Raw genomic sequence first — 12,867 nt, forward strand, 5'->3', positions numbered from 1 at the left:
TTATATGCCATTGAACATTTGAGCAGTTTTCCTTTTTCTGTTTTTGATAATGCCTTTTTATATCGCGCATTAGCAAACCATGACTCATAGGCTGGCTGCCTGTTTCTGGAAACAAAGTTTTGTTGGAACATAGCCATGATCATTCATTTATGTATTGTCTGCAGCTACTTCAAAGGCAACTGAGTAGTTGACATGGAGATCATATGCCCTTAAGCCTGAAATATTTCATATTTGGCCCTCTCAGAACAAGCTTACTACTCCCATTCTGGATGTTGAAACTTTTTTCCAGGCTTTTCTCCTTATTCTCACTACTTTTGTCCCTTTGTTGGCTTCATCATAAAGAGATGTAAAGCAAATATCTTTTTTTCTGTACAATGCATAGAGTATTTTAAAATTTTTTGCTTGAATCTTTTTTTTTTTTTTTTGCTTGAATCTTAAGAGTCAACTTTGATAGTATGTCCTCTAAAAAGTCTTTTCTGACCATTACTGATGGTCTGTGCTAGGACTAGCTTAGTTGCTCTTTCTTTATGCTCTGTTGATACAAAGTGCTCTACATTTCTTCTGTCATGGTACTTATTAAACTATTAATACATTATAAATACTTGTTAATCTATATTCTTTGCTACATTGACTTTTTTTTTTTACATTGACTTTTAAACAACAGGTTATATGCCATTTAGTGGGTATTGAAGATGAAATATAATTGACTAGAAATATCATAGTACATTGCAGAATAAGTAATATTGTATGAAACTTGTATCATTTATTAAATAAAATAATATGCATATTTATGCTACACTGTGATATAAAATACATCTCTTAGTTGCAGTTTAAAAGTTCGAGAAATTATATTGTAGGATTTAGGAGAACAAGACTATGACTGATTTGTTCTTATGCATCTGAGGCAGAGTCACCATTCAATAACATTTGTTGGGAATGATAACTATTTATTGAGCATTTAGTTAACTTTGGGCACTATGTGGAAAATTCCATGTATATTATCTTACTTGGTCAGGATAACATATAAAGTAGGTATCATTGTCCCCTTTTCAAAGATGAAGTTACAGGAGTTTAGAGAAATGAAAAGTTCACACAAGTACTAAGTGGAAAGCTAGGATCTTGTCTGACTCCAAATTGGCATTCTAAATTATTATGTTTCCATTGTGTAGGGAATGTTTTAGACTATTTTGTCAATGAAGTTTATACTTTAAAAATAAATCAAGCATTTAGCAAATTAAGTAGCACTCTAATATACTTATTTATTTAATATCTTTTTCTGTTTATTTCAAAGAATTCAGTAATTGGATCATAACAAGACTTCTGCGGATTGCAGCCACTCCATCCTGTCATATGTTACACAAAAAAATCTGTGAAGTCATCTGTGCATTATTATTTCTTTTTAAAAGCAAGAGTCCTGCTATTTTTGGAGTACTGATGAAGGAATTATTACATCTTTTTGAAGACTTGATTTACCTGCACAAAAGAGATGCAGTAGAACACTTTGTGGAATGGCCAGTGGTAGTTCATCGATTTTTAAGTCAGTTTGATGAACTTGTAGGATATTTACAGCCAGCTCCTTTGCAGCTCATGAACATGCAAAATTTAGAGTTTATTGAAGTCACTTTATTGACGGTTCTTATTCGTATTATTGCAATTGTGTTTTTTAGAAGGCAGGAACTCTTACTTTGGCAGATAGGTTGTGTTCTGCTAGAGTATGGGAGTCCAAAAGTTAAATCCTTAGCAATTAGCCTTTTAAGTGAACTCTTTGAGCTTGGAGGACTACCAGCACAACCAGCCAGCACTTTTTTCAGCTCATTTTTGGAATTATTAAAACAACTAGTAGAAATGGATGCTGACCAATTGAAACTCTATGAAGAGCCATTATCAAAACTGATAAAGACCCTGTTCTCTTCTGAAACAGAAGCTTATAGAAATATTGAGCCTGTCTACTTAAATATGCTGCTAGAAAAACTCTGTGTCATGTTTGAAGATGGTGTGCTTTTACAGCTTAAGTCTGATTTGCTAAAAGCAGCTTTGTGCCACTTACTGCAGTATTTCCTTAAATGTGTGCCAGCTGGGTATGAATCTGCTTTACAAGTCAGGAAGGTTTATGTGAGAAATATTTGTAAAGCTCTTGTAGATGTGCTTGGAGTTCAGGCAGATGTGGAGGTAAGTCATTTTTAAGGTTACTTGTTAAGCATATATTTTTGCCTTAATTTAAGTGTATGCATTGTGCAAGAGTAATAAAGAGGAAATAGAATATCTTTTCTTGGTTGCTAGAATATCTATAATAATGTACATTCAGAATGGGATACTTCTTATAATCTACTTTGGCTTCCTATTACGGATTTTTAACTTGGTTTCAGAAAGATTTGTTCACTATATTGGTAATAAATTGCCAATGGAGTAGAATGTTTTAAAGTAGAGTTTGTGAAGAGTTAACGTGTTTGTTGCATTATTGATTAAAAGGGGGCCCCTTTTAATTCAACTTCTTTGAGCACTCACCTAGACTTTTTCTTTGACAGGTTATAATCAATCACTTCTAGAAAACCTATGAGTATATAGTACTAGTCATGCCAAATTATGCCTTTTTTTCTATTTGAACTGTGGGAGTGATACAATAGTTATGCAATAAATTGATTAAATATTTTAGTTTACTTTATCTGTAAATATTGCTAGATTTATTGTATAAAAGAAGTTAGTCATTTCCTTGTAGAATTTTTCTTTGTGGTATTTTGGTCAAGGGAAAACAGGTTATAGAAGGATTTGTCTTAGGCCTTCTAAAACTATAGAACCATAGCTCTTATTAGATTAACTTAGGTTTTTGTTTTGTTTGATGAGACTCTGAAAATAATTTACCTTCTTTGGAATCTTAATACCTAATGCATTTTTGCTATCTATGAATAATACATATAAACTTATTTTCTAAGAAATAGTTTTTTTAATTATTTTTGCTTCCTCAGTATTTGTTGGGCCCACTTTATGCAGCCTTAAAAATGGAAAGTATGGAAATCATTGATGAAGTTCAGTGCCAAATTCAACAGGAAAACCTCAGCAGTAATAGCAATGGACTGTCACCCAAAAGGCGTCGACTCAGCTCATCTTTAAACTCTTCCAAAAGAGCACCAAAACAGACTGAGGAGTAAGACTTTCATTCAGTTTGTATTTAGCCACTTAATAAAACTTTAGTGACTTAAAAATCACCTTTATTTAAGTGCTTTGCCTTAAATACACGAAGAACATTTGTTCTTTCTATAAGTAGTCGAAGGAGTGCTTGAAAAGTCTAATAGTTCTTGTAGTCTATTTTAGTATAAAAGATTCCATGACTAAATATGGTTAGTTAAAAGTATTTACTTGCCTGATTTGACTTTTTAATACATTAAAAAATCTCTGTGACTATACATCTATCAACAATTTAAAAAATGTTAACAAATTATTTTTTTTGTAATGTAGCCAAAGAATTCCCATATTTTAGCCAACTGTAAAAGTTATTATAAATTTCGGTAGTTGTAGGGATTTCCCTGGTGGTCCAGTGATGAGGACTCAGTGCTTTCACTGCCATGGCCTGGGTTCAATTCCTGGTCGGGGAACTAAGATCCCGCAAGCCATATGGTATAGCAAAAAACAAACAAAATGTCAGTGGTTGCCATTACATGCTGTCTTTTGTTTAAAATATTTTTCATGTACAAACAAGATTATATAAATTCATATGAATATGAATCTTTACACTCTGGTTATAATTAATTACAGAATTAAACATGTGGATATGAACAAAAAGAGCATATTATGGAGTGCACTGAAACAGAAGGCTGAGGAGCTTCAAATTTTCCTTGAATCCAATACTGTGAAGCATCCTATTATTGAGGTTTTAGAAGGAATTGCTGTCATTCTACAACTGACTGCTCTGTGTACTGTTCATTGTTCTCATCAAAACATGGACTGGTAAAAACAACTTGTATTTTCTGGGTGTAATACATTTAAATTTATTGTTTTGGAAGACCTCTTTATTCACTTGATTTTTGTGACCTTAGAACACAAAATTTTTCAGTGAAAGAGAAATTTGTTTTGTATTGAGCGTCTGCTAAATGCCAGATACTATGTTAAGTACTGTACATATCTTATTTAATCTTTACAACAATTCTGTGAAGTAAATGTTTTTATGTCCTCTTTACACATTCAAAATTGAGGCTCTTTTTTGTCTGAAGCCTGAACTAACTTTCTGGGGTGGAAAGGTAGAATATTTTTTTATACAACTCAAAATTCAGTGCTCTTCAAGCCAAATATTTCATCAAAAGAACTTTCCCTTTGATAATAAAAGGAATTTAAAACTCATTAGAGATATTTTTAGTTTAGCATTCTTAATATAGGTTAATTACTCTATCAGAAGGAATAAAGTGTGAACCTCTCTGAAGATTTAGTCTTATTTTTTACTGCCATGTTATACACCAACACTCCTTGATCATTTTTTATATGATCATTTATTCTGTGTTTCCTGACTCACTCTTTGTTTTTCTTTTTTTTTTTTAATCTTTTAATTTTCCTGAGTCACTCTTAACTAGCTAATACAAAGTTATGAAGGAGATTAAAGAAGCTGTATTAATTCAGATTGCCTTAAATTTGGAATTTGAGATAACTTAAAGTAATAGCTAATTTGGATAAAGTCTGCTTTTTCCTATTGTTAAGAAAGGGTTTATACAGCTATATCTTCTGTTGTTTTAAAGACTGGTGGTATCACATTTAAATAGCATAGATTAACATTAATTACCAAATCATGTGTGATTTAGACTGACATAAAGAGATTAAACTTAAAATAATAATGATATATTAATTGATATGCATATTTACTTTGAATTGGTTTAAAGTTTTAGGTTAGTTTTATACTCACAATTTCTTTTGGCTTACTACAATATTAGTTTTGACTATAATAAAATTCATTCTAATTGTCTTAAAAAATGTTTTAACTGCAGCTATAATTTCAAGGACTGTCAACAGAAGTGTAAGAAGAAACCTTCAGTAAGGATAACTTGGATGTCTGTGGATTTTTACACAAAAGTGCTTAGGAGCTGTAGAACTTTGTTAGAATCTGTTCAGAAACCTGATCTGGAGACAATTATTGACAAAGTGGTAAAAATATATGATGCTTTGATGTATATTCAAGGTGAGTACAAAAAAGCAATGGATCAAAATAACCAGTAATCAGTATGGAAATAAGTTTTCTTTTTTGCCTAAGGCCTAAATGAACCAGTGTTGGGAATGCCCAAAAGTTTATTCTTGATTTCAGTTCTGTTAAGCGTATCAGTAATTTATAAGTTCTAAATTTATTTGTACAATACTTTTAGTATTCTTTTTCAGTCAGTAGAAATTATTTTAAATTTTATTTTGAGAATCTAAAGAATGCTATGATTCTCCTAAAAATATAAATGCATATTTTCATAAAGTCACATTTAATTCCTTTGGATTCACAGACCTCAGAACATCATCTTTATGTTAAGAACCCCTGTTTATTGAATGTTTGTTGTAATTCCATTTGATGTGTAGAATGTTTTTTTTTTTTAATTGAAAGAAGACATCTTTTAAGGAAAAGATACCATTAACCACCTTTATGTGTTTCTGTAGTAAACACTTCATTTGAAGATCATATCCTGGAAGATTTATGTGGAGTGCTCTCACTTCCCTGGATTTGTTTCCATTCTGATGATGACTCTTTAAAGTTGACCACATTTGCCACCAGTCTTCTAACATTAAGCCAGAGGATTTCGGATAGCTACTGTAAGTGGTCATAAAATTCTATATGTGTGATTTGTTTTGTTTTAACTTATCTCTATATAAGACTTCTAACAGTTATCATTTCTGTTTTTTAATAATTACAAAATAAGGTACATTTTTTAATAATTCAAAAAGGAGTTAGACATGTAGAAAGGGATAAATTGTAGGATTTATGCATCCTCAGCTCTATTCTGGCACATTGTTCTCCAAAGATGTCATTCCAAATTACATCGCTGTTAGCAAAATATGAGTTCCTTTTGTTTCACATCTTCACCAGCACTTGGCATTTTCAAATTTTAAATTTTTTGCTATCTTAAAAAAGAGAGGGAATTCCTTGGCAGTACAGTGGTTAAGACTGTGCTTTCACTGTGGAGGGCCCAGATTTGATCCCTAGTCAGGGAGCTGAAATGCCACAGGCTGCATGGTGTAGCCAAAAAAAAAAGTCAAAGATGTAACTACCTAAACAAGTATATATTTTTTGGTATTTGATGGGTGTAATTTTCAATTTAGATTTCACTGTTACTAGTAGGATTATACATGGACCTTTTTCAGTGCACGTGCTTGATATATGGAAAAGGAGCTTTTAATTAAATGCTGTATGTATTTTAAATGTTATTTGATTTTACAATAAGGAATACATATATATGGTGTGTGTATGTAAAATTAACACTTAGAAATCTTGATTAATAGGCTTAATTTTTTTAGCACCCCAGGCCCAATCACGATGTGTATTTCTTCTAACTCTGTTTCCAAGAAGAATACACCTTGAGTGGAGAACAGCAGTTTACAGCTGGGCCCTGCAGAGCTCTCATGAAGTAATCCGGACAAGTTGTATTAATGGATTCTTTATCTTACTGCAGCAGCAGAATCCTTATAACAGAGTTCCCAAGATTCTTGTGTATGTATTAATATTTTAATTTGAGTGTACAATTTGATTGGACAGATTTCATATATACAAATTCATGTTTATTGCTGGATATATAGAACAAATGTTGCTTTTAGTTTTAGAATTAAAATTTTTTTGCTTCTGTTCTTTGTTTAATCAGTACTTTTGCACCAAATGAAGCAAGACTATTTAGACCACAAAATAAAACAAAAGATTTAGTCCTTTTTTTTTACCCCCAGAGATAAAGTCAAAGATGATTCTGACATTGTCAAAAAAGAATTTGCATCTGTACTTGGTCAGCTTGTCTGTACACTTCATGGCAAGTTTTATTTGACAAGTTCTTTAACAGAACCTTTCTCTGAATATGGGCATATTGACCTCTTATGTAAGAGCCTAAAAGTCGCTTCTCAACATGAATGTTCATCTTCTCGACTAAAAGCTTCTGTTTGCAAGCCATTCCTTTTCCTACTGAAAAAAAAAACACCTAGCCCAGTGAAACTTGGTAAGTGGTTTGTTATGATTTATTTAATATTTTAAAACCTATTTAAGATCCTTTAAAAAAAAAAAAAACAATGGTAGAGTTAGCCTGAAGCCTTAAAAAATTAGACTTGCTTGATAGATTCAGTGCTTATGTAATTATTCATAAACAGGATGTCTGATAGACTGTATCACAGAACTAACAAGGGAAGTAATTTTTAGAGTTTTAAAATGCTCTTGTGATTGGACAGTGTAAGGGACATACCTATTGTTTGGTTCAATACTGTGAGGTTCAGTATCCTGTATCTCTTTAGTGATCCCAGGGACCTTCTTAATGTGTCCCCTGCCACTGCTTTGGACCTTCAGAACTTCAAATAATCCAATACTTTGCCCCCTGAGGAGTATAGATTATATCTTTACCACTTTCCAATGGTAATGGTGTATGAATTTGTTGGGAGCATGAAATGTATACACATACTTGGATGACGGCTTGCTTTGGGTGGTTATTGTTGTTGAGTCACTAAGTTGTGTCAGACTCTGTGACCCCGTGGACTGCAGCACGCCACAGTTCTCTGTCCATCACCAACTCCCAGAGCTTACTCAAACTCATGTCCATCAAGTCAGTGATGCCATCCAACCATCTCATCCTCTGTCGTCCCCTTCTCCTCCTGCCTTCAATGTTTCCCAGCATCAGCGTCTTTTCCAATGAGTCAGTTCTTCACATCAGGTGGCCAAAGTATTGGAGTTTCAGCTTCAGCATCGGTCCTTCCAGTGTATATTCAGAGCTGATTTCCTTTAGGATTGACTGGTTGGATCTCCTTACAGTCCAAGAAACTCTCTGGCTCAGTGGTGAAGAACTTATCTACCAGAGTGGGAGGCATGGGTTTGATCCCTGGGTGGGGAAGATTCCCTGGAGAAGAACATGGCAATCCATTCCAGTATTCTTGCCTGGGAAATCCTGTGGACAGAGGAGCCTGGTGGGCTACAGTCTGTGGGGTCGCAAAAGAGTTGGACATGACTTAGTGACTAAACAACAAAAACAACAAGCTTTCCCTTTATTCACACTTCTTTAGATTATGGTAATGTGCTTTTAAGTCTATCCCAGTAATTTAAAAAATCTGAGTGAGTAATCATTTTATAACTTTAAAAATTCTAGAATTTATTTTAGATTTAAATTACGTATAACTTCTACTAAAAACATAACATAAATTTTTTTAATATAAAAGATTATTTATTTATTTTTGCCTGTGCTGGGTCTTTCTTGCTGCATGCCATCTTTCTATAATTAAGGTGAGCAGGGCTATCCTTTGTTGAGGTGTGCAGGCTTCTCATTGTGGTGGCTTCTCTTGTGGAGCACAGACTCTATAGGGCAGGCTTCAGAAGCTGTGGCTCACGGCTTCTAGAGTTCAAGCTCAATAGTTGTAGTGCATTGGCCTAGTTGCTCTGTGGCAAGTGAGGTCTTTCCCGACTAGGGATGGAACCCATGTCCCCTGCACTGGCAGGCAGATTCTTAACCATTGGACCACCAGTGAAATCCCTAAAGTAAATTTAAATTTATAGGTGTGTTAGTTTTGTCAAGTATTCATTTTAATCCTCCACAGTTCTATATGCTTTACAAATTTAAACACAAAATATTGACTTTATAAGACAACTTAACGTTCTTTGTAGTGTATTATTTATTGGCAATATTTTTATAGTACAACTTTTAAATTTAATGTGTTAACTTAGGTATTATATGCTCTTGTTTTTAGCTTTCATAGAAAATCTGCATCATCTTTGTAAGCATCTTGATTTTAGAGAAGATGAAACAGAAGTAAAAACGGTTCTTGGAACTTTATTAAATTTAATGGAAGATCCAGACAAGGATGTTAGAGTGGCTTTTAGTGGAAATATCAAGTATATATTGGAATCCTTGGATGCTGAGGATGGATTTATAAAAGAGGTTGATGACTTTTATTTTAAATTTTTATTTTTATGTATTTTCATAAACCTGGTTCTAAAAATTTCTTTAACTAGTTAATATTATTGTTCTAGCTTTTTGTCCTAAGGATGAAGGAAGCATATACACACGCTCAGATCTCAAGAAATAATGAATTGAAGGATACCTTGATTCTTACAACAGGGGATATTGGAAGGTAAGTTTGGCAGCTTTCGTATACTTCCTTATTTATTTTGGCCATTCACCTTTTTTGTTTGCCTGCTGTTAGAAATGGTGATATGAGAGTTGTGATGTTATAGAGAGAAGTGTGATAACAGTTTGCATTTATTTATAGATTTTTATTTTCAAGACATTGATAATAATTTTTTTTAAATAATTTTAGGGCAGCAAAAGGAGATTTGGTACCTTTTGCCCTCTTGCACTTATTGCATTGTTTATTATCCAAGTCAGCGTCTGTCTCTGGAGCAGCGTACACAGAAATTAGAGCACTGGTTGCGGCTAAAAGTGTTAAACTGCAGAACTTTTTCAGCCAGTATAAGAAACCCATCTGTCAGGTGAGATTCAGCACTGGCCTTGGCTAAAGAAAATAGCAGTACTTTGCAAAAGCTAAAAAAAGAACATATATATATTTTACTTTTCTTGTTTTAAGAGAGATATTTCTTTTTTAATGATGTATTTGGTTTATTTAAAAGACCCTACATCTTGTCATTTTTATATTTTAGCATCCTAGTCTGAAGATTTAAGCTATAAATGGGAGAGGGGGAAAAAGTCATCTTATAATAATTATTACACTCTATTGTTAATCTATTAAGAGAAGTCTTTTTTTTTATGTCTGTCTTTTAGTGATAAACTTTTTTATGCTTTGATATTATGGATAAGGTACTTTGTTTTAAGAAAGGTTCATTTAGGAAAGGTTCAGTCTGAAAAGTTGGGAAATGTTAAAATACAGGCTTTGCTCTGTGCTAGTGGTGTAATCCTTAAGAACATATTCCAGTTTAACTAAGCCTGGTTACTTTATCTATAAAAGGGTGTTTATATATACCTCATTAAGGTTGTTATAAAAATTAAATGAACTAGTCAGGTAATATGTTTAGAACTCTGATACTGGCCTTTATGTTAGCCTAAAACATAATAGTTAAATGTTCTTCCTTGTGTGAAAACTGACATCATTTTGCTCTAGTTTTTGGTAGAATCCCTCCACTCCAGTCAGATGACGGCACTTCCTAGTACTCCATGCCAGAATGCTGAGATGCGAAAACAAGATGTGGCTCACCAGCGAGAAATGGCTTTAAATACCTTGTCTGAAATTGCCAATGTTTTTGACTTTCCTGATCTTAATCGTTTCCTTACTGTATGTTGCATAGTATAGTTGATTTTATTGAGGTTTTCAGTTCAGTATTTTGTGTTTATTCCATTCTCTCTCTATTTTTTAAGAAAATCTGGCATTGTTTATTTATCTGGCAAGTATAATGAGGACCATAGATTTTCAAATTTACATGTTATCTTTTGACTTTGATATGATAATATTACTTATGTTATAAAAGTGAAATATGTGTTGTTTTGAGTCATTGCTCTTTATGGTTATCTTGAAAAGTTAATGCTAATTAATTAATGCTAATTAATTCAGTTTACCAAGCGTTTATGTCTTTAGTGCTATGATGGGTTTCATTGGTAATGCAAAGTCTAATATGATCATATCTATCCCTAAGGAGTGGGAGTACAAACTAATGCTATAGATGACATGTGAATTCAGATAATCGAGTTTGTAGTATGTAGTGGTTTGGGAAGCCTTTGAAAAGTCATTAGTGGGGCTGAGGTTTCAAAAATGGATGGTATAGGTTATCTTCTTATGTTTTCCCAAAGGCAAAGTTTATTATTATTGGTTAATAAATTATAGTAATGATCTATGCAAAATTTTTCCCTACAGTATTTTATATTTTAACAAAATTAAATCGTGTGTAAATTGGGCAAAGCTTAGAAGGAACTATGATACTATACACTAAGGACCACAAAGATATTTTTACCTTTTCATTCAGTAATTTCATCTGGGGGCCTCAAAGCACAGAGGTTTATTGCAGCATTTTCCAAGTATCAAATAAACAAAACCCTGAGAAGAAACTTAAGTATCTAATAATTAGGTCATAAAATGTTATGCACTGTAACACAATAATTATAAATACTTGGTAGAAACTACCTTATAATGTCCAGTCTTCCTGGATTAACATTAAGTTGAAAGACATAACACAAATAAGGTATAAGAGCCTCTGAGTATAGGGCTTGGGTCTTGTTTACTGTCACATCTTCAGTGCCAAGAATAGTCACTGACATGCAGTAGTTGTTTGTTAGATAGGTGAATAAATGAAAGGCCAATCATTTTATGTTTGGAATTTTGTATATTATTTAAGAACAAGATCTTGAAGGAAATAGACCAAAAGCAAAATAGATTTGTTGCCATGTTGGGATGGCAGTGTATTAAAAAGGTTTTCTTTAATATTGTAGCATCAACTTCTTAATTTGAAGAAGTTAAAATACTGTATTTATGGCTCCTCTTGTTTATTGTCTAAATACTAGTTAGCTCAAATAATAGATCAAGCTTGGAACCTCTGCTCTAATTAAGAGCACGAATATGTACTAATGAGAAATTATTTTCTTTGCTACTTGAACATTAGCTTACTTATTTCTATCTCTCCCCACCTCCAGTGTAAACTTTATGCCATCAGGAACCTTGCCCATTTTTCACTGCTGTATCTGCAGTGCCTGTGCCATAGTAGATGCTCAGTACATGTCTGTTGAGTGAATAAGTGGTAAATCTGAATTCAGATATGTTGTAGGTGGACTCCAAATTTGAGTGGTATTTTTAAGTATTTTTGTACATAGCTCATGTGAATGTTTTATCACCTGGTCAGACGTGCTCTTTGGTAATTGTAGTGTTTCTTTTTCAGAGAACATTACAAGTGTTGCTACCTGACCTTGCTGCCAAAGCAAGCCCTGCAGCTTCTGCTCTCATTCGAACTTTAGGAAAACAATTAAATGTCAATCGTAGAGAGATTTTAATAAATAACTTCAAGTATATTTTTTCCCATTTGGTCTGTTCCTGTTCCAAGGATGAATTAGAACGTGCCCTTCATTATCTAAAGGTAATTGAATATTTGTATATGTTTTACTCTTTTGTATAAATTAGCATTATAGGAAAGCTGTTGTGACATTCTTATGGAAGTAGAGTGAGTAGTTTATAATCCATCTTAGGGTAATATAAGTTCAAGTGGTACATAAATAAGTATTGTCCTGGGCCAAAGGAGAGTATTAAATAGAATTATTCTTTTGTTATTTTTTTTTATTGTTTTACCATGATGGTATATGATAGCCATCCATTCATGGATCAGCTTCACAACTAATTTCATTTTAGAATTTATTAATTGATTGGAACTATCAGTGACTAATGATAGACAATTATATCTGTCAGAAGAGGCAATATCGTTCAACTGTAGTATAATGACAGCATTGAATTTAGTTACTTAGTGCTCTGATTACAGTTTGGCCCACTTTCTTGCTAGTTTTCAAATTTAAAATTATAGCCAATGCTGCTTTTTTTGGTGTCGTAGTAGTGTAGTAGCAATGAAATCTGACGAATAAGAGGCTACCTGGGAACAAGAGAACCTGTCAGATATGCATATGTAATGATTGTTTTTCTCCAATGTTCATTTATTTCCTGTATTTCCTGATATGCCAGCTATGGATCTCTTTCTACATGAGTCTTTTTGAATATTAACTGTATTTATTCATTTTGAGAAAGAAAATC

At 32.9% G+C, this 12,867-nt stretch overlaps 1 protein-coding gene across 2 annotated transcripts in view; it reads left to right on the forward strand.

Moving 5' to 3' along the window:
• Positions 1-12,867, forward strand: part of ATR (ATR serine/threonine kinase) — a 116,559-nt gene that overhangs the window by 15,669 nt on the left and 88,023 nt on the right. For both annotated transcript variants that reach the window (XM_043474206.1, XM_043474208.1), the window contains exons 4-15: positions 1,292-2,169; positions 2,964-3,142; positions 3,751-3,942; positions 4,968-5,158; positions 5,617-5,769; positions 6,472-6,664; positions 6,892-7,154; positions 8,881-9,071; positions 9,164-9,264; positions 9,451-9,622; positions 10,249-10,419; positions 12,011-12,205. In XM_043474206.1, coding sequence (XP_043330141.1) covers positions 1,292-2,169; positions 2,964-3,142; positions 3,751-3,942; positions 4,968-5,158; positions 5,617-5,769; positions 6,472-6,664; positions 6,892-7,154; positions 8,881-9,071; positions 9,164-9,264; positions 9,451-9,622; positions 10,249-10,419; positions 12,011-12,205 — 2,879 coding nt within the window. The remainder of the gene's footprint in view (positions 1-1,291; positions 2,170-2,963; positions 3,143-3,750; positions 3,943-4,967; positions 5,159-5,616; positions 5,770-6,471; positions 6,665-6,891; positions 7,155-8,880; positions 9,072-9,163; positions 9,265-9,450; positions 9,623-10,248; positions 10,420-12,010; positions 12,206-12,867) is intronic.

The sequence above is a fragment of the Cervus canadensis genome, chromosome 7, assembly GCF_019320065.1.
Source record: "Cervus canadensis isolate Bull #8, Minnesota chromosome 7, ASM1932006v1, whole genome shotgun sequence".
Classification (NCBI taxonomy): domain Eukaryota; kingdom Metazoa; phylum Chordata; class Mammalia; order Artiodactyla; family Cervidae; genus Cervus; species Cervus canadensis.